At 37.7% G+C, this 22307-nt stretch overlaps 1 protein-coding gene and 2 long non-coding RNA genes across 5 annotated transcripts; 1 reads left to right on the top strand and 2 right to left on the bottom strand.

Moving 5' to 3' along the window:
* Window positions 1-1440: 1440 nt before the first annotated feature.
* On the bottom strand, window positions 1441-15202 carry LOC127956642 (uncharacterized). The gene is made up of 3 exons (XR_008153610.1): window positions 14951-15202; window positions 7599-7783; window positions 1441-2113 (listed from the first exon to the last, which is right to left on the bottom strand). It is a non-coding gene; the product is annotated as an uncharacterized LOC127956642 (long non-coding RNA).
* Window positions 15203-15246: 44 nt separating this feature from the next.
* LOC127956641 (uncharacterized) lies at window positions 15247-16063 on the top strand. Its single transcript, XR_008153609.1, has 2 exons — window positions 15247-15580; window positions 15662-16063. It is a non-coding gene; the product is annotated as an uncharacterized LOC127956641 (long non-coding RNA).
* Window positions 16057-21869, bottom strand: LOC127956640 (src substrate cortactin). 3 transcript variants are annotated; one of them, XM_052554719.1, is made up of 16 exons: window positions 21707-21869; window positions 21011-21094; window positions 20782-20855; window positions 20240-20369; window positions 19889-19999; window positions 19745-19799; window positions 19537-19647; window positions 19334-19444; window positions 19105-19215; window positions 18851-18906; window positions 18695-18764; window positions 18388-18536; window positions 18044-18172; window positions 17607-17769; window positions 17390-17497; window positions 16057-17222 (listed from the first exon to the last, which is right to left on the bottom strand). In XM_052554719.1, the coding sequence occupies exons 2-16, from the start codon at window positions 21092-21094 to the stop codon at window positions 17089-17091; spliced, it is 1596 nt and encodes a 531-aa protein (XP_052410679.1). In that variant the 5' UTR covers window positions 21707-21869; the 3' UTR covers window positions 16057-17088. The 3 variants fall into 3 exon arrangements, with proteins under 3 accessions (XP_052410679.1, XP_052410680.1, XP_052410681.1); XM_052554720.1 differs by having other exon boundaries at window positions 17390-17461; XM_052554721.1 differs by lacking the exon at window positions 19105-19215.
* Between the last annotated feature and the right edge of the window lie 438 nt (window positions 21870-22307).

The following is a 22307-nucleotide window of genomic DNA, read 5'->3' as shown; positions in this document are numbered from 1 at the left end:
AAATAACGTGTTAAAATTCTTAACGCATTTAACGCACTTGCCACGCCCCAGACTTTTTCGGGTCATCTGACATTTCTTTCAGCTTATTCATGACAAATATGAGGTAACATCTCACTGGCTGATGGAGCCTAGAGTTCAAAATATAGGGAAAAAATGTCCCTGTTGGTGATTTTGGTGATTTTGTCTCGTGTTTACATCATATGCTATATCTAAGCAATATCACATGAGTACCAATGTGATACTGATCTTACGCAACTGTTAAATAAATAAGAAGTTAATATTGTGTTATTTTAGACACAATGTTGTCTGTTTTGCTCAATTTTGTCAACAAAATTATAAGGATAAAGCAGTACTGTTTGTCTCCAAGAAACACACAGCGGCATTTCATTTCTCAATCCCTGTTTTTAATGAATTGGGTGAACATTTAGGCTCGTTGGATTTGAAGCCGCACTGCACAGACAGATCGGTGTGCGACATCAAAGTACCGCGAGAGCAATTAAAAAGCACACAGAGCCTTCCGCTCGCTATAGCTCGTGGTAGTTTGATGTCATATACCGAACGGTCTGATGGTGATGATCCACTTCAAGTCGAACAAGCCTAATGATTCAATGGACCATTCATAAAGAGAACAATTTACTTAATTCCTGAATGAATCAGCCATTTGAACGAATCAAGTGAATGAATGAATGAATGACTTCCTAAGTGTTCCTAACAGGATATATCGCCCTCCGAAGGGCACTTCAGAAAGAAAACAATCATAGCCGTCATACTGAAGGGTTGCTCCAAAACAAAGTGCTCAAACACTGGCCACTTCAAAGGGCCCCTCAGAATGAAGGATTTCAAAGGGTACAACTGATGGACACTTCGGGCCCCCATGATCCAATGCACCCGTTCTTTCCATGATGACTCTGTGTAATACATTTTATGTTGACTCAATCAAAATATTTCTTGCAGAAGCTGCTTTTTGTAATGTCTATTTGATGCTTTACACAACGATGACTTTACATTATCTTTTGGGAGTCATTTCTCAGCCAAATTTGATGTGCCTAATTAGTTTAATCAATCACTGCCACATCATGTAATTAATTAGATTAAATGTTTTTAATCTCTTTACAGCCCTCCTTTAAACGTTAAAAAAGTCTGCAAAGAATAGGTTTTCATGACCACGTAGCACAGAAACGTCACATAAGCATGTAACCGCAATAGAGATGACAGATGAAAATCTGTACTGGTTGACAAATTTCGGATGGATGGATGGATGGATGGATGGATGGACTGCTGAGAGAATCATTGGTACACCTCTTCCTAAACTATACGCATCCAAAGTGAGGAATAGGGCTGTAAAAATCACTCTCTGGACCACTGACATCCAGGCCACATCCTCTTAGAACTGTTGCCTTCTGATCGGCGGTACAGAGCACTGAAGATCAGGACAGCCAGGCAAGAATATTTCCTTGCAACATGCAATATACAGTCCAGTTATTTACATTCCTATGTATAATTGTATAAAGCATATCTGCACATGCACTGTGCACTCTCAGGGTAATGCTCCATCCTTTGACCCGACTCTTAGGCGAAAGACACAAAACGCGCACATACATGACTCTCCAATGTTGAGGAAGCAGAACATTAAACCGGGCAGGGAAAACACGTTGCTAGGCAACAAATGCCGAACAAAGCTAACCAACTCAGCGTAAAGGATAGTGTCCGTGAGCGCTAGAGCTTCGCTGCAGAGCAAAGCGTCAGTCTATGAGAAAAGATCACTAAACAGACTGGATATATAGTGAGCTCTGAAAAAATCTCATGACTCCATTAGATAGTCCTCAGACAGATTTCTGTGAAAGTATTTGATCTGTGGCAAAGGTACTGTTAGCGTTTTTTAATCATTATTCACTACGTGCATTTGTCTTTGTCAGGCCAAGGGAAAGCTTGGAGCCCCATCAATTGTGCGATCGATTTACAGTAATCCACCGGAGCTGTACAGGGACCCTCTGAGCTCTGAGTCCCTTCAGCTCTGGAGCAAAGCCAGATCCAGGCAAACAGCGATGGAGAAAGTCCTCAGCCCATTCATTCATCACCATCTATCACATCACTTCTGTGTGAATTCAGGAATCTGTATCAGTATCAGGAAGAAGGACAGCGTAAGAGAGTTTTCAGCCGTGCCAGTAAATATACAGAAAACTACAAAGAAAAAAAATATCTTGATTCTCACATATCTGGTTTCTTAAAGTTTTTTGTAATGTCTCACACCTGAGTAACATTAATTAAAAGTTATTACTAATTATATGACTAGGGTTTGGTTTAGGGTTACTTGCATATAATTATGCATATTTCATTGTTATTATAAAAGTAAATACACGTAACATTGTGTAACAAGGACACCTTAAAATAAAGTGTTGTAATGTGTAACAAGGTCACTGAAAAAGAGAATTTTTCCCCCAACAATTTCTAGGCTTAATAGTGTTTTTTAGGGGAAAGTTGGTGAACTTGTTTACCAAAGAACAAAGCAGTATCAGTGAAGACCATGAAGAACAAAGAAATATCAAGGTATATGTGCGGCGCCCGGGGAGCAGTTGGGGGTTCAGTGCCTTGCTCAAGTGCCTTGCTTTCGATTGGGAGTCCAACTCTCTAACCATTAGGCCACGACTCCCCCATTAGTGGATATTAGTGATACAAATATTTAAAAAATGTTAAAAATGACAAGCAAAATGCTGTTAACTTAAGCACAACATCTCACACAAGCACAATTCTCCTCTGATGCATGCATGTCCACGCACTACATAGGTCACTGTTTAATAAAATAGTGTGCAAAGTATGCTTTAAGAGTGAATCTTATAACAATCCACAGGTCTAAACGTGTTCATAGTTAAAGAAACATCCATTAACAGAATGCAAATAGGAATATTAATCTCTGCAAAAACAGTGTCAGCCTTTTCATTCTAGATGCATAATCCTGCTTTTTGGAAATAGATCTGTGTGAGGGAGTTTCTCGAACACTGCAGTACAATAACAATATCAGAGTGAAGCTTCCACAGGATCACTCATGTACGGTATAACAATGACAAGCTGTTTTACGGAGACATCGAGATGATGTGATAACTGCATTATACAGTATACAGCAGAGGTGATCAATACTGACAGTATCTGATTAATGACAGCTCTATAATTGCATTAATATATATATATATTTAATGTTACCCTCTTGTGCTCTTAGGTCACTTTTGACCCAAAAAAAGTCAGTATTTTGATTCAAGAACATTTTTTTTTTTTGAACATTTCTGGAATAACAAATAATCATGGTTTATTAATTCATTATATCAGCACTCCCTGTTTTTTTATTCATTTAAAAATCACAGCTTCATCAGAATGGTAGGGCAACTGTATGACTGTAACACAGCATATATGCAACTACAATGCAGTCAAAAAGTGGACAGCAAGGAAGGGGTTAGACTCTAAAACATCAGTGCAAAACAGACACATCCACTTACACACACACACATACACAATTATACACACTCAAATGAATTGGTATGGCTATAACCATGTAGCCAAAACGAGTCAGAAATCTGAAATAAGAGGCTGACATCAGTTTAGACCCAGAAGGATTAAGCACTGATAAAACATTCCTGTACAGTTACATTTTTATTGAATATTTAATGTTTTGTATAACAAAATGCTTTCTCTGTGTTAAGATTTGACTGTAGTAATAATTAGAAAACTGATGCTTCAAATCAGCATTTAAAAAAAAAAGAAATAAAAGAAAATCTAACCCTTTACAAAATGTTGTCTTTGAGAATAAGACCAAAAAAAAATAGATAGATCTACAACTTAATAAAATTAAGTATTTTTGTCTAAAATCAACTAGAGAATTTTTACTCCTTTTATATAGAGCTATATATGAATCTAGTGGCTAAACCATGGGATTGCAGATGCTTTACTTATACTACTCCCACCAGATGGCTTTAAAAATTAGATTTTTATATATATAAAATTTCAGGTCTCCAGTCACTTTCGACCACGAAGACCACAAGTGTGACTCCCAAATAAGGAGCACCAGTGGGTTAAACAAAGGTGTTGTTATGTAGTCATACTGTCTGAAACATCTAACGCAATGAGCATCTGACCCTCGGCGTCTGTGCAGTGGTGTGAGCTGAATTGGTGGTGGCCTGCCAGTGTCCCCGGATGGGCAGTAGTGGCACTGAAGCCCAGGGCAGAGCACTCAGCCTGGCATATTCGCCACCCAACTGTACATCTGCAGATTCAGACCCTCCAGGTGATGCTCCCCCTGTTGGGCAGGAGCGGCACGCTTTTTGCTTCGCAGGAAAGCAGGGCTTATATAAGCGGCCTATTCTGAAGGTACAGAACAAGTGTCACCTCAAGGTAAGAGCGTGCACTAGTGGATGATAACACGTGCTGATTGAGTGATTATGAAACGTGACAGCACCATGAAACGTGTCATGAAGTGCAAGTGTAAGCTAAATGTGTGGAATTCATACCACAGCATTCCATTCAACACCCCAAAAGATGTTTAATAGTGAATAAGCCAGTAGTTATCAAGTAGGGGCCTAAGCAATTTGTTAAAAGGCCCTAAAGATTACTAAAACATACTTTCTGACACAGATGGCATCATCTGTATTTGCATACTGAATTGCATTTAGTCTTCTTCTCTAGATCTAATAGCATAATTGGGATTGGTCTTGTTTTCCTTGCATATCTCATAATTGATTATAGCCTATACTTGTGTTGAAGACGTGCTAAATGTCATACAATTGACCAAGTAATCTGAACAGAAGTCGGTAGCACTTTATTATAATAACAATTAATTATGCAAAATTACATGCAAGTAACCCTGAGCCAAACCCTGATCCTAATCCTAACCATATAGCAAGTACATGTATTTAACTAATATTACTCAGTACTTAAATGAGTATTTACACTGTAACAATGACACCTTAAAATAAAATACAGCCCAGAAGTCTAAATCAAATCTTTCCTATACAACACTATTCTTTTGCTGCCTTGCAAGCACTTCTAATTCCTTGGGGAAATGCTAATCAAAGTGTTTATAAACCTTATGTCAGTTCTGCTATGAACCAGTGAACAGAGTCAAACTGTGACTCATTAAAATCAAACGACTGCACACATTCCATTCATTATTCATCTCCATATATTGCATACATTTGAATCACTTCACCATGGCAACGTATATTCAAACTGCTGATTGGTGCATGTCATTGGTAGCTTAATGATGGTCATGAATAATTAATCACAACAGTATCAGCATGCATTGCTTTTCATTTAAACATGCAGTGACTCCCTGGTAGTTAAAGTAAGATTCCTTTCAGTGAATGTACATGTTGAAAGCCACCTTCCAAGGTTCATTTGGCCGCTAAAAAGAGATCATTGGAAGCCATGTGTGAGTTTAACAAGAGCAGCACATGAGCAACAGCACAGATGGGCTGCTTAAATGCTATTAGCTGACTGAATTGGACAGCATTTCTGTCTTGGGTACATATGCATCTTGTTGTATTGTTTACATCAGTTGATTACAAATAAGTGTGAGATTAGTGCACATGTCGGAGGGATTAAATCCTTGTTAAAAATGTTTTTATGTTTTCTTTATTGTATAAGTGCATATCTATAGCAATCCTAGGCACTTACTGTACTCTATATTGCACATTAAGTTAGACTATGTTTGGACACTTTCTGATTGTCACACTATATCACTGGATAATTTTTACTTTTATATGCAGAAACCATTTTAATTATTATTATAAAAAAAATTAGAGTAAAAATACATTATTTAATTAAAACAATTTAATAATAATGTGCATTATTATTGGTTGGGGTGTCACTAGTATAGAAGAAACTGAGAATTTCAGTTAAAAATGGTTTAAACTATATGACTTAAAAGTATTTAAATAGATCCATTGATATTAATATATTCAAGTAAACCACGTCTAAATAAAACATATTCAAGAATTCAAGAACATAGTTTTTGAAAGTCCTGGAACAACAAAATAATCGTGGTTTATTCATTTATAATATCAGCACTCCCTGTTTCTATTCATTCTGAACTGCGGAGTCCCACAGGGATCAATCCTCGGCCCCATATTGTTTATTCTGTATCTGTTACCTCTGGCTTCCATCTTTAATAAATATGAAGTATCCTTCCATTTGTATGCCGACAATACTCAGATTTTTTTCCTTTAAAACATAATGATAAAAATGGTCTACAACCCTTGTTTGCCTGTTTAAGTGATCTTAAACTTTGGCTTTCAAGTAACTTTCTAAACCTAAATGAAAATAAAACTGAAATAATTACTTCTGTCTTCTCATCGTGCCTAGATCCAGGCTTAAAAAACGAGGTGACTGTGCTTTTGCGACTGCAGGCCCAAAACTTTGGAACAGTCTGCCTCTCTGTATCAGACTGGCTCCTTCAGTTTCCATCTTCAAATCTTCTTTAAAGACTTTTTTGTTTTCTCTTGCTTTTGATGCTCATTGATTCTGATACGATTACTGCTTATTTTTTCTATTTGTTTTATTTTTTTTCAGTGGTTTCTTTTGTCCGGTACTGCTCTGCATTTTATTCTCTGCTATGTACAGCACTTTGGTCAGCCTTGGTTGTTTTTAAATGTGCTTTATAAATAAATGTTGTATTGTATTTAAATAATCTGAAAACAATCAGCTTTATTATAATTACAGCAGAAATAATAGAATGTCTTCGAATATTGTTTTGCACAACAGGAGACCTTAAAGTCAAAATTTTTTAACTGTCTTAGCATTGACTCTACATATATTTTTACCCAGTGGCTCAAGTCTTTTGTCTGAAGAAGCCAACTGGCGCTTCCTAAAGTACATTAAGTATATATTTTTGCAAGTTGAACTTGGTTCTGTTGGTTTTTCACAACCTCCCCAGCATGTATGAGATAATCTACTGTTGTTAAGTATTAGCTTCAGGAACTCATGTATATTGTCCATATATTTTTTTAATCGCCCAAAGAGAGGGTAGAGAGAGAGAGAGAGATAACTCTAAAGCAATTCTTTAAAACATGAACATTCTTCTCATCGTGAGTCAATATGTGGGGAAAAAATGCTACAGGCATGCTAAAAAACCTCACTCAACAAATTGATTTTAAAACCAGAAACAACCACAATCAAAGTGCATGACACACCAATGCTGCCTTCAACCAAACACACACACACACATAGAATCACATAACCCACCATTACAGAGTAATCAACTCCAGTGTGATGAAAAAGTAAAAGAGATTGCGGAATGTAGCCTGCGGTCGTAAGTGTGCGATTTCTAATAATACTGTGATAGACTGGCCTTTAACAACACTCACGGCAGTCGTGGGGTATGATATCATAATAAAAATTCCCCAGAACTAATCTTTTTTTTTTTTTTACAAGGAGCAGGTTATGAAGGGTGAATTGCTCCTCATATTTGGCTCCCATATTACGCTATACACTGTAAATAAGTAAACCCACTGGCTCAAATGAGTATTTAAAGTGTGACAGATGGAACACCTGGAAACTTGCAAACTGTCTTGACCCTAAAATCTACTAAACAGAGGCTTTGCGTTTAGATTCACCTGGGTTCAGGATGCTGTTCAGGCGATGCTTGTCATTATAATTTTGCTCCATGGAGACCAAACCAAGAGCAACGTCCCTCGTGAGTGTTAACGTTGCACATGATACCAAATAGCGTCAGCTGTCTCTAGAAACCAGAGGCCTGGGGATGATGGCAGTCCTCTATGTGAATCCTCTGGAGACGGATCTGCAGGTTCAGAGTAGCAAGAGATGCAATGAATGAACAAGAAGTGAAGGGCATGACCGCACTCTTTTAGTTTAGTTTTGAAGTCTGTAGCACAGTTCCCAAATCTGAGACACCTGGTTGTCTATTGTCTACTCTACGTAAGTAGTTAGTTGCTAAGAGGCCGCTGACACAGAATGTAATTTTTTGTGTTTTAAAATATAAGTGTGGGTCAAAAATCACAAAGTATAGACAAATTTTTTTTTAACTTATTTTAAAATAAGAGTCCATCTGTCACATTTCTATTTAAATTCAATGGAAAAAAGAGCAGTAGAATGCAAAAACGCTGAAAAAAGCTTTTGCTACATTTAAAAATGCAAGACATGATGCAATGAAATAATAAAAAAAGCAAGATATGTTTTTAAAAAGTTTAACTGTTTTTATAATATAGTCATGCACACAATTCTGCAAAAGATGCAAGCCATGAGGTCAAAGACATCTGGCCCCTGTTTTTGCATTTAAAACATTGCATGGCAGTGGGATGTAAAAAACAAAAATAACAATTGCAAGGTATATAAACACGTTTTTTAATTACTTTTAACTTGAGGACCATGTTATAGCACTATGCACGCATCTCTGCAAAACCATCCTTTGTATCATTCAAAAATATCAAAGTTTTGTGTGACAATGTCAAATTTTTTATTATTTTGCATGGCATTAATTTAATAATATTTCTTAATCTAATAATATTTTCAATCCAGATGCTGCCTTAGAAGAAAGCTATTGTGTGACTGTTTATCGAAATACAATCCCATAAGTCTTGATACAAAAACTTTTGCTAAATTACACAGTTACCGCCAATGCTAGGTTCAGATAGCCAATAGGAGGACACATACAAGTAGTGAGCACGCACGTGTGCAAGAGAGCCGCAGACTCTGTGTGTTCGTGTGTGCCGTTTGCATGCTGATCATTTCAGAACATGATGTCCTGGGACTTAATTATTCCACATACAGCCACGTCACTCTAACTGAAGGAACAATAATTGGGGGAATCAAAACACACAACAATGTACACAACTGCCCCCGCTGCAAAGAGACCTCAGCTGACTGCCAAGGGCCGTGTCACTGGAACACCCCAGCAGATGGGCTTTTCAATTTTGACTCCTGATCCGAGTGCTTGCTGGTCTCATGGCAGACTGGTTGCAGGTTATGCTCTGTTAGTTTGTTTCTATCTATGAGGTGTTACCAAAATCTACTTACAAAGAGTTGTGGGCCTAGAGAGGGATATTACAATACTGGGATTTATTTATAGAAAGCTGGATGGAGTCCACTGTAAATGTGCTAATGATGTTAGCACCAAGGGTGACAGATTAGACAAAGATTAACCTTTATCTAAGTGATGGGAAAGCAAAAGTGTGGAGAAAAAAGGGAACTGTAAATGATACTAAGCATACAGCCTTATCTGTAAAGATTGGTGGATGTGGTGTCATGGCATGGCCATGCATGGCTGTCTTTAGAACAGGACCTCTTCATTTTAATGATGAATTAATGCATGAAGACAGTAGCAGAATGAATTTGGAAGGGTACAAAATCATCTTGGTTACCAGTATTCAAGAAAATGACTCCAAACTCATTAGAAAGCACTTCATATTGGATCAGGACAATGACCCATAACACCCTGCCAGTTCAGTCAAGGACTTTACCAGGGCAAAGAAATGTAAAATCTTAGATTGCCCAAATCAATCTCCAGATTTAAATCCGATTGAACATTAATTTCACCAGCTGAAGAGGAGACTAATGACAGAAACTCCCGAAAACAAGCAACAGCTGGAATTGACTGCATTAAAGACCAAAAGTTTGGTGATTTCTATGGGTCGCAGACTCACACAAGGGATCTGCAACTAAATACTAGCTTTTAACCTTTTACATCTGCCTTAAATTAAACCATCCCAATACTTACGCTCACATCAGTGGGTGGGATTAACTCCAAAAGTGCTGTAATTTTTATTTGGTAACAAATGTTGTGTTGAAACAGCTAATAATAAAATGTGACATGATTCTGTAGTTGTCTTCTTTTAATCATATTTGCGGATGTCTTGACTCCACAGCAGAGAAAGCAATTCTGTCATTACTATGGAGCCAGAAGAGTCTCAATAAAGATAAATGCACACACTACAGTCACATATGCACACATAGGATTCATACATGCACACACATAATTCATAAATACACACACAGGATACACAAATGCACACAAAATTCACAAATGAACACACAAAATTTAAAAAGCACAGAAGATTCACAAATGCATACAAAATTCAGAAATGCACACAAAATTCAGAAATACACACACAATTTAGAAATGCAAACAACATTTACAAATGCACTCAAGATTCACAAATGCACAGGACAAGATTCAGAAATGTATTTCTGATGCACACACACATATATCTTGATTCACAAACTGCTTGCGGTCTGTGAACTTCACTGCATTTGTGTGTGAATTTTGAGACTCCCTTGACTTGGCTCAACACACAAATGCCTTTTTTTAAACAGGGAATGATCTGCAACCAATCAGATATCTCCCTTGTTTTAGCCAATCACAAGAATGCACCCCACGTGGGGGATTGTTTACTTATAAGCCAATCAGCGAACGACTCACTTTCCTCACGCAGCGAACGACTCACTTTCCTCAGCGAACGACTCACTTACCTCACACAGCCGGCGACTCACTTTGCGCAGCCAGCGACCCACTTTGCGCAGCGAACGACTCACTTTCCTCACGAGTCACGCAGCGAACGACTCACTTTCCTCACCCAGCGAGCGACTCACTTTCCTCACGAGTCACGCAGCGAACGACTCACTTTCCTCACCCAGCGAGCGACTCACTTTCCTCACGAGTCACGCAGCGAACGACTCACTTTCCTCAGCGAACGATTCACTTTCCTCACGAGTCACGCAGCGAACGACTCACTTTCCTCAGCGAACGATTCACTTTCCTCACGAGTCACGCAGCGAACGACTCACTTTCCTCACCCAGCGAGCGACTCACTTTCCTCAGCGAACGATTCACTTTCCTCACGAGTCACGCAGCGAACGACTCACTTTCCTCACCCAGCGAGCGACTCACTTTCCTCTGCGAACGATTCACTTTCCTCAAGCAGCGAAGTTGAGCGAACGATTCACTTTCCTCACGCAGCGATCAACTCACTTTCCTAAGCGAACGACAGCCGGAAACCCACTTTTCGCAGCCAGAGAGCCACTTTCCTCTCGCAGCGGACCACTGACTCTCTCTTCATGTAGGGACTGAATATTATAAGTAAAGTGACTTCTATATTGCATCCAAAATAATATTTAGATATATTTAAATATTCAAAAAGGTTTAAAAAATTTTTTTTTTTACTTTCATTAAAATATTTCAATAAAATGAAATAATTGCCTATTGCAAATTTATGAATCCATGGTTTACTTTTTTTCTGCAGTCACTGGGCTATATGTATTGAGACATTTTTAAATTTATATTTAGTAAAAAATAATAAAAAATAAACCTGAATTGTAATCTAAACATCTGTATTTTCATACAATTTAATACAATTGCTGTATGAACACGTTCATGTGATTGGCTTATAAGTAAACAATCCCCCCACATGGGGTGCATTCTTGTGATTGGCTAAAAGAAGGGAGATATCTGATTGGTTGCTGATCATTCCCTGTTTAAAAAAAAGCATTTGTGTGTCGAGCCAAGTCAGGGGAGTCTCAAAATTCACACACAAATGCAGTGAAGTTCACAGACCGCAAGCAGTTTGTGAATCAAGATATATGTGTGTGTGCATCAGAAATACATTTCTGAATCTTGTCCTGTGCATTTGTGAATCTTGTCCTGTGCATTTGTGAATCTTGAGTGCATTTGTAAATGTTGTTTGCATTTCTGAATTGTGTGTGTATTTCTGATTTTTGTGTGCATTTCTGAATTTTGTATGCATTTGTGAATCTTCTGTGCTTTTTAAATTTTGTGTGTGCATTTGTGAATTTTGTGCGCATTTGTGCATCTTGTGTGTGTATTTATGAATCATGTGTGTGCATGTATGAATCCTGTGTGTGCATATGTGACTGTAGTGTGTGCATTTATCTTTATTGAGACTCTTCTGGCTCCATACATTACTGTCCCAATATGGAAGTCACTGTATATTTATAGCCACACACACACACACACACACACACACACACACAAATAAATAAATAAAAATAATAATACAATAACATTATTAAAATACGTAATATGCAATAAAATTCAATATAAATAAAATTCGCAAATATAAAATAACTTAATTAGCAGTTTTACACTTTTAACAGCCCTGAAATAATAATAATTAAAAATACACATGTATCTTAGCGTTTCTACGGACACCCTTGAATCCTTTTGTGCACCCCTCCGAGGCCCTGTGACAGTCTACTCCAATTAGGGATGTCAAATTTCGATTATTTCCATGATCGATCGTCGTTTAAATTAACGATCAATTAATCGATTAATCGTTAACCATATACTGCAAAATGCCTCTATTGCAGGCACGCAGTCAGCGGTATGACAGGATGTGCAAAAGCCACACACACACACACAAAACGCGAATTCTCACTTGAATTAAAGAGGTTTTAGTCTGAATAAAATGCTAGTAGCAGGATTATAAAATGAATAGATGAGATTATGATCATTTGATAAAATGAAGAGAGCGCGCCATACTTTTGAGGTCATTTTACTTTGTTGACAGTTTCCAATCCCGCACGGAGAACGCTGAACGCGCCTCTTTAAATGGTTTTGTGGTGCTCGTTGTTGTATTTTAAAGCACAATTGCAATGTTTTCAACTGACATTATTGTATTTAAAATAAAATTATCCGAAATGTGGAGCGCGTGTGACTGCGCTGCACATTAAGTGAACTACATCGGCGCTGCTGCACCAAAACACAGTTGCTCACATTAATTTGATCCTGCTGGATTCTGTCCTAGAAAATGTCAGATTTTTAAAAATCCAGCATACAGCGCATTAGATCGTGACAGTGCATGCGTGCAGACGAGGATGAGCGAGCGCGGCTTTGGCTAGATTTATTTGGAGGTTATTGCTCATGTCTCATTCGGCACAAATCGAAATGTTTCCATATTCGCAATGTATTTGAATGTTAAACTATTATTTATAATGTAAACTAGGCTTGTACTTAACACGCATTCGCATATAGACGGAAAAGATGATCCTCTTCATATGAGCAAAAACGTCCTTGGCATAACAGCAGAGTGAACCGGTATACTACGGTCTATTTAAACTGACCAGTGTAACCTTTTAATGTTTAGTTGACATTTTATTTTGATAATGAACAGACTGCGATGTAAGTTTGAATCGCTAGAATATACGTGTGCAGCAGGCTCCAGGGCGATCGAAACAGCTGAGACATTAAAAAAAATATATATTTTCCGCAGAAGTGTTTACTTTCATTTGTGCACACTCACAATAAAAACAGAAGATTTGTGCTCTTGTAAAATAAAGCAAACAAACAGAATGCGTTGTCATCCTTTTTTTTTTTTTTTGTGAACTTATGGAGCGCCCACACTTCTGTTTTAAATCCGTTAATCTTAATTAGCCTATTTAAGTCGGATATATTTCGCATTGCCTATTTAAAAAAAAAAAAAAAAAACACATGAAAACAAATTGTTATTTTTATGTTGGGCCTATTACTTAGTAGGCTATAAATTTTCCTTAAAGCATCCCATTTTGTCCAAGGGCTTAGAACCTGTGCCCTAGTCAGGTGTCCATGCAGAAACTTGTGAACGATGCTCGGCGTCACCGTTTAGTGACAGCAGTGATAGCTCCAGGAATGTGTCGGTCACAGCGCCTATTAATCGCTGTTTTGAATCCAGCAATTATTTATTTAGAAATGATAAGATCTGATTATGACAAGTGTGGTATAAAAGCTTTGTTTATTAGAGGAATAATAGGTTAACTGGAAAATGTTAGATCGCGACCATGCTTTTGGACCCCATAGTCTTCATTTACGCGGCTTTGTTCTGGTTTGCCGGTTGGTCACGAATTTCCACAAATTCAGTATATTTAGGCATTGTTTCTTTTCCTAAATATTCATAGTCTAACCCTCTTATTTCCCAGGTTTATTTTATTATCTTTCGCTTTTAATAACTGTTTTCGCATCTCTTACTGTGGTAAACATGGGAAGGGAAATTAAAGATTTCATGAATTAAGAATTCGTTCGATTTATTAATTTGTTCCCTTATTTCACTTAAATCATGGGTTATTTAGGGAACAAAATTAATGAAACATGGACAATTGCCACATTAATAATTCGTAGGAATGAATTAACAAGTTGTAGGAATGAATAGACTACCTGTCCTGTCACTGTGTCCCGCAGCCCTGCAAAGCGCACCATATAAAACAGTTATCTGATGAAATGATTAGTAACTACATTTCTATTGCATTTAATGTTGAAGAACTTTTATGTTGTTTCTATTTTAATGTACTTTAAAGTTTAAATCACATTAAAAGCTTAATTTGTACATTGTGAATGAATGATGATGCTTTTATATATCGTCACCGTCACTCACAGCCGCTCGCACATGTTGAGTGCGCATGAGCCGCACGCAGCCCAACATTGAATGGGTTAACCGACCATCGACAGCCTTAATCGATTGCATCTCTTATCGACAATTAATCGATCATCGATTAATCGTTGACATCCCTAACTCCAATTGTTTAATACAATTCAAAAAAGTAATTTGACATAATTCTTTTCTTCAATACAGACGCAGGAAAAGACATCATGATAACACGGACTGGCTCTTACTGCAACACAAAACACTTCACTTAGCTTTAATGTCAAAAGACATTAGGTTAACATTAGGGGCTAACTGGGCCATGCTAACCCACCAAACTTTATAAACAGTCAAGAAACCTGCACTTGTTGAGACGTTTACTGTGGTTTGGGAAGGTGAAGGGGGTTAATTCAGCACAGCTAAATTAGTGTCACTGGATGGAGTTGTCTCAAACGACTTTTTACAAACACAGATTGAGAAAATATTTCCCCTTTAAATGAAGACAAAGCTCTTTTTCGGAGGGAGAACATCTTAAGATACCATTGTGAATTTATAATATACATTTTTCCATGTTTTTTTTTTTTTTTTGTATTTTAACCAACCTGGTATTTTGACGTTTATAAGATGTTAAAAGCTGGTTAAAAGCAGGCCGCCGTTCTGCCGCCCTCTACTGGAATAAGCGCGCGACCACACGAGCCGTAAACATGCGATGTTTTGTCGCATAAAAACAACAAAATATACATTTAACTGTCGTAAAGAATGTGCTTAGCAGCAGCCGTACACACACACACGGGTATCCAGAGGTGTTCTGAAGAGTAAGTTACACACTGCGAATGTAAATACTAGCTTTAACAAAGCAATAAATATTGAAGTCCGTGTATTGGTAGTATTCACGCATGTGAGCGGTGTTAGTCCTTGATATCTATTAGAATTGTATTTTTGCAGAATTCTATTCTATTTTTTTTTCTTATCTATTTTTGCATATGTGAGATGGTTAACGAACATCTTATTTCAGATTTTATTTACACCGGCCTCTGGCATCAGGATAACAGATATGTAAGAATATGAATAATCATTATCATCAGGTCATGTGTTTTCTGTATCGGTGTTTTTTATTTTATTTTAATTTTTATTATGCTTATGGAGTGACCAACATTTGCACATTTTAGGTGTTTTAATAACACTTCAGTTCATGGAGCTTCTCTAATAAAGAGATGATAAAGTGAAATAAGGTAGACACCAAAAATGATCATGGAAAAATCAAAGAAACATTGTGTTGTGTTATTTTGTTACTACCTTTGTCTTCTCCTCAGTTTCCATCAGGATGGCAAAAAGTTTTCGCAGCAAGCGGAGGAGAAAGATGAGGGCAGAGAAAAGAAAGAAATCCGGTCTGGATGAACCAAAGGCATATAAAGAAGGTGAAAGCCAAACGTATGGCTACAAAAGGAAAACCTAAGATAAAGAAGGGACTGGCCTGGTAGATGAACTGATCTGCTTGTGCACGGACATTACGCCTGACAGCTCTACAGGAGCTTAGCTGTGCATCGTTTACATGTGCATTTTGTACATTTCTACAGACTGTTTATGCAAAAATGTAAATCACCCGCATTGTACTACACAACTGACTCTTCCAGTGAAATACACATATTTCCTCTACTTCAATCTCTCACTCTGTAGGTCTGCTTTACTATGAAGTAAAAATCCAATATACCTTTCTGGGGGATTCAGTTTTATTTTGCAGTCAACAAAACTGCACCGCATTGAGTCAATAAAGAGACAAGCATAAGCCAGGCCAGTGGCTTGTGTGTCTCTAGGCAGCATGGTATACTTTTAGATTTAATCTCTGCACCAACCAAAATTATTTATAACAGTACATTTGAATTCTGCAAACAATTCAATATATTGGCACATTTGTAAATCTGATTCAATGCATAAAGGTTTAGAAAACTGTTAACTGACATGACATTCCTCATTTAAAACTATTAACGACGTTTCATAATTACTGTAATATCTGACATCCTATTATCTGGGAGATTACATGTAATATTAGCACTTTCAAAAATCTATTATTGTAGGACTGGGAATCAGCTAAAAAAAAAAGTAACTGAAAATTGTGACGAAAAAAAAATTGTTTTTTATACACTTTCGTTCAAAAGTCTGGGGGCAGTATTTTTTATATTGAAATGAATTCTGTAATTTAGAAAAGATGCACTAGAACTGATCAGAAGCAACAGTAGAAACATGCATGTTACAATATTTCTATTGCAAATAAATGCTGCTCTTATGAACTTATTATACATCAAAGAATCGTGAACAAAATATGAATGGTTTTCACACAAATATCAATCAGCACAACTGTTTTCAACATTGATAATGCTTTTTGAGCACCAAATCAGCATATTAGAATGATTTCAGAAGGATCATGTGACACTTGAGACGATAAACAATGACTGCTAAAAAATACATTGAAATAATAAAAATTAAAACAAATTTAATTGTAATATTTCAACTATGTCACTGTATTTTTTACAGTTTAAAATATTACAGACCCCAAACTTTTGAACAGTGGTGTATATAATCATATACATTTTAATCTAAAATCTTTATGAAAAAAATCTGAAATGTCTTTCATTCTGTACATGTTAGTAATATCGTATTGCACTTGCCTATCATAAAACATGCAATAAAAATTGCCTGCAAGTGACCAATAAACAAAAATGTGATCACTGATTATTAGCAACTACTGGAGCTCCACAAAACTGGCAGGAAACAGGCCTGTGCGACCATGACACGTTCCTTTCCACCAACCCTCATCCACCATCTCGACGTTAGTGATGATGTCGCCTGGCATGAAGGAGATCTCGTCACTGGCCTCTGCAAAAATATGATTGATATTCATAATACACAGCGGTTTAAACCAAAACAACAAACTCGACAGTAAGCACTTCCGTAGCTCTGCAGAGTCAGGACTCGGTTTAATAAAATACAATGTCAGTGAGGTTATCAATCAGCTGCTGTGGACTGTAAGGGCTCTAACGTACCTCCTTGGTAGTCATAAATGGCCGTGGCTGTACGTCCTGCCCCACTTAGTTCTTCATAGTCATTATCAGCAGCTGTAGAAGAAGCCAAAAAGGAATTAGGAAATCCAGCTGTTGGCAATCAAACATTTAGAGCGGTTGTAGAACACGTAGAACCATCTGTGGTTTCTCTTTGATTGTCACAGTGCACACACTTCGTAAATATCAATGTGTGTTAAACCTGCAGTAGTATATGAGCCAATATCCTCATAATCTTCTTCCTGGGGTACAGGGGCAGATTCACACTCGGCATAAGTTTGCTCCTCCTCCTCTTCCTCTTCGATCAGGTCAGCTGGACGGGGCGGCAGTAACGGAGGCTCCTCGTATTCAGGGTCCTCCTCTACCTGAAACACACACACCGAGCAGATGATGATCAATTACCTCAGTATATGTCCTGAAAATGATTATGACAGGTCGTTACTTGTCTTGAAACAGAAGAGACAACAACTAAACTAGATTTACAGAAGAAAATTTGAGGCCCCTTGCTTATAGGGTGTTATATCGTTTTTACAAGGTGGTTGCTTACTGGTCCGAGATAAGTTTCTATAGTTTTACAGTCCTTAGGCATGACTTAGATAACTCTAAAGAGTGCATCAAACAATGCTAATATGAGATTGCCTGAGCTTCTTCCTCTGGTTCATCTCTGGGAATTTCAGGCAGTTTTCTGAACGTCTCTGGGGGATTCTGGGATGCTGGAACTGGTGGTGGTCTCTGGATCTCTTCCTTCTCTTCACGCTTGCTCTGCTCCTTAAGAGAGAAGATGACCAGCATTACAGAGTTTTCATTAGTGTGTAAAAAAAAATTAAAAAAGGAAAGGGTTGGTTGGTTTGTTGGTTGGTGTGTGTGGGTTATCTATATTTATCATGCATTCTGTTAAAAGTGTAGCGAGCATATCTCTCTCTCTCTCTCTCTCTCTCTATATATATATATATGTGTTTATGGGTATTAAGACAAATGTGAACCTCTTGTTTGCGTTGTGCCTCTTCCCGTTCTCTCTTCTCTCGAGCGAGTCTTCTGACTCTCTCCTCCTCTGCTTTCTTTCTGTTCTCCTCATCTGAGGCCTTCGCCATGTTCTCAAAGCGAGCCTTAAGGTTTCCAGCTCCTACACTGGCTGTAAACACCAGAAAGACAAGAATCTGCTGAGTTCCTGCAAAGTATATGGACCCTTTACCAACACATTCAAAATACATGAATGTCACTGCTTTCCTGCTCAAAAGCAATCACTTCAAAGGGAACATTTCCACGTGTATATGGAGAGCAAACACTCACAGGCCTCAAAAGCCTGAGGCTTTTCATAAGATGAGGATGGTGACTCCATATCACTGAATGAAGCGGCACTCTGTGGAAAACAAATAACTCTGTGTACGTTCACTGGGAAACCATAATAATGCTAATAATGCTACACAGTTCATGTGAAATGTATACTTTATCCATGCGATCCGCTTCTACTCCATAACGTCCTCCAAAACCCTTTGCATAGTCTGAAATCGATATGAACATACACATTTGGTATTATGGAAAATGGACCAAAAATGTGTTGCAGACATCACAATTTGTGGTACTAAACACCAGGGCTCACACGTTCAGAAATAGATAGCGGGTGATGTGACACTAATGCATAAGAATAAACATGAAGGTGGGTTTTGAATTTTCCATTAGTCAAGTGATATTTCTGGTACCTTTCTGCGACTGATGTTTCTCTGTTTCTCCTTTATAGTCATAACCCAGAGCAGCCTTGTCAACCTTTTCTTTTTCCACTCCGTATTTCCCCCCGAAGCCTTTTGCATAGTCTGTGAGATGTTCAGAAAGCAGAATTATACTTTATAAACCATTTTCCACCAAAAGGGGGCAAATGTAAGCATCGAGGACCAGGATGTTGGTCCATATAACAGCAGAGATTGAACTGACCTTTCTGCGACTGATGTTTCTCTGTTTCTCCTTTATAGTCGTAACCCAGAGCAGCCTTGTCAACCTTCTCTTTCTCCACTCCGTATTTCCCCCCGAAGCCTTTCGCGTAGTCTGCGAGAGGTTCAGAAAACAGCATTTTGCTTTATAAACTCTTCTTCCACCAAAATGAGTCCAAAGCATGGCTTGAGGACCAGGATGCAGACCTTTCTGTGACTGGTGTTTCTCAGTCTCGCCTTTATAATCGTAACCGACTGCGGCCTTGTCAACCCTCTCTTTCTGCACACCGTACTTGCCACCGAAACCTTTAGCATAATCTTATGAACAGTAAAGAAAGTGATTGTTACACAAAGCACAGAAAAAAAGAGAGAAGATGCATAGAATATAAATGCCTGAACTTTGTTTGAAAAGTACCTTTCTGAGACGCATGCTGCTGTACCTCACCCTTATACTCATAGTTCATGGCAGACTTTGAGAAATCAGTGATAAAAGAGGAAAAACAAGTCAAATACCAATCTATTTATTTATATTATACACTCGCACGAGAGCGTGTCTAACCTTGTCCACACGGTCCTTCTGTACACCAAACTTCCCCCCGAAACCCTTTGCTGCATCCGTCTGGGATGAGTGCTTTTCTACCTCCGCCACATAGCTGTGCCCTAAAGCACCCTGGGAAAATTTCCACTGACATTAAACCTGGTGCGATGTGCTTTTAAACAGCAAGCTTGAATATTCATTTATGCAGAGTTTGCAATACTGTGTTGAGGCTTTAGACGTGAAGTGGGTTCTCATTAGTGAATTTAGAGGACAAAAAGAGGTATATTGTCTACAGTGTAGTACTATATAAAACACATTTCACACAGAAGTCACTTTCAAACCCGCCAGAACCCTGTTCGTTTACAGTCTAACCTTGTCCATTCTGTCTTTCTCAACTCCAAATTTCCCTCCATAGCCGTACGAGGCCTTAGGGCCCTGCTCCAGCTCTTTCTTCTTAACCACCTCATGTTCCCGAGACACATTCTGCCTGAGATCTGCAATGCTACACACAAACACAGGCACATTGCATGCTCCCACATGCTGCATATTGCTATGGAATGTAACGGCATTTTTGTTAAGCACTCTTTGCACTTGTTTATGCTGCGACACGTTTATATTTTTAACGTTATTACTGTAAATAATACAGATGTGTCATATTTCAAATGCAGTGTGTCATTGCAACATCTTATTCCGCTTCTGACATGATCTATGCTTGAAATGATCAGTCCATATTTGGAAATGCAACTCATGTCGGCAGCAATTCTATACTTCCTATTTCTTCTATGCAGAGAGTGTCACTCTTTGTAGCAGTGCTTTCAGTTCAATGCAACATGGTGCCATTAAAGCAACCTGCTATCTTATCTCAAATCAACTTTTCTATATCATGTATCATCTGCATGTGTATTAACTGTTACCTGATGTGTTCTTTTCGACCTGATCCTTCTATGGTTCTGGAACCCCATCTCTGCTCCTGCTCTGATACATCATTCTGGTACACAGCCACAGTTTCATGCATAAAATAATAGTGAATAATAATAAAAAAAAAGTGTTATGTTTCAAGAAAACCTAACTCTTAACAACTCATTTAGATTAGCACCTTAGGACGTAAGAGTTGTGCATTTATTTTCAGGTAGGTCTGCTTACCTCAAAATTGGGATCCGTTTCCCAGTCGTCCCCCTCCGACTCCACCTTCACATTAACATCATGTCCCACCACAGATTTCCACATCTGTAGAGAGAGAATAGCAAAGATTGCACGGCTCATGTTACATTTCCTTACGCACAAACTATACAGAGAATGAATTTTGTTCAAAATGCCTCAAAAAACAAATATTTACAGATATGATGTATGAATTAATGTAGTGACTGATTATAATCATCTTGTAGTAAAGTTACAAGTTGACTATTTTACAATTGTTCTGCTGTGTGTCATCAAGAGAGGAAAACATCAGGTTGAAGCTATAGCTGTAAGTAATTTCACAGTTTTATGGAAAATTCTAAATTAGTTGAACTAGAATGTCTTTATTAACCAAACAAGTGTTGATGCACTTTGCAAGTTCCTCATTTTTCTAGAACAGCAGATGGAAATCTTTACACGTTCATGACTAAAAAGCTTCACAGTTGAATTTCAACAACAATCAAGACCATAAACACTTTTATGCAAGCACAGTAACCTGCAGATAATGTACAGAAATATATACATTTGACTTCCTGAAACGACTAAGTTTGCTAACTTGCGATGTATCAACCACTTCCTGATTAAAATCAAAGTTGTTGCGTTTTTTTTTTTTTTTTGATGCATTGTTATTAACTAAATGAACGGATAACAATGGTTACTCACGTTTGAATGCTTTTATTGTCCAGAATTGTTGTCCGGTAAATGTTTATTTCAGTGTCGGGGAGAGAGGAAGGGGCAGATCAGACCTGCGCTCGAGTGAGTGCACAAGAAGAAGCAGCAGCTGTGGGCACGTTCACGCGCAGCTGAGTCCTTCCTCTGCATTTGTGACCCGTTCAATTAAAGCTTAGAATAAACTCATTTTAATTCATAGTTGGTCCTAATGCCTCAAAACACAGATGAATTAATATGCAATGTAAGAATTATGATTCTTATATGTATGAAATGTTGTGTTTCAATTATCTCCGTCTATATAACATTTCATAAATATAAGATGAGAATGCAGTTGAATGCCTTTTTAGCACTATTTTACACTTGTATTAAATTCACAATTTGCTTGCATTCATTGTAATTATGCGAGTATAATTAAAAAAGGATGTAAGCCTAAGTTCACTTTTTAAATGTCTCATTAAAAATCTAATGTTTAATCATGTCTTAATATTCATTCAAAATCTTTAGTAAAGAGCCATACAAGTACCTAGTGGGTAAACCATGGCATTACAAATGATTTTTTTTCTGACCACAAAATAACTCTTATTTGCCTCTT

Source organism: Carassius gibelio, chromosome B4 (assembly GCF_023724105.1).
Source record: "Carassius gibelio isolate Cgi1373 ecotype wild population from Czech Republic chromosome B4, carGib1.2-hapl.c, whole genome shotgun sequence".
Lineage (NCBI taxonomy): Eukaryota > Metazoa > Chordata > Actinopteri > Cypriniformes > Cyprinidae > Carassius > Carassius gibelio.
This window is presented reverse-complemented; position numbering and strand designations above follow the sequence as displayed.

Excerpts from the sequence above, each read along its gene's own strand:
- LOC127956640 (XM_052554719.1), bottom strand. The coding sequence starts at position 21,094 with ATGTGGAAATCTGTGGTGGGACATGATGTTAATGTGAAGGTGGAGTCG. Across the intron at positions 20,370-20,781 it reads GGTCGAAAAGAACACATCAG|CATTGCAGATCTCAGGCAGA; the intron begins GTAACAGTTAAT and ends GTTTGTGTGTAG. Across the intron at positions 18,765-18,850 it reads AAGCGGATCGCATGGATAAA|AGTGCCGCTTCATTCAGTGA; the intron begins GTATACATTTCA and ends TGTTTTCCACAG.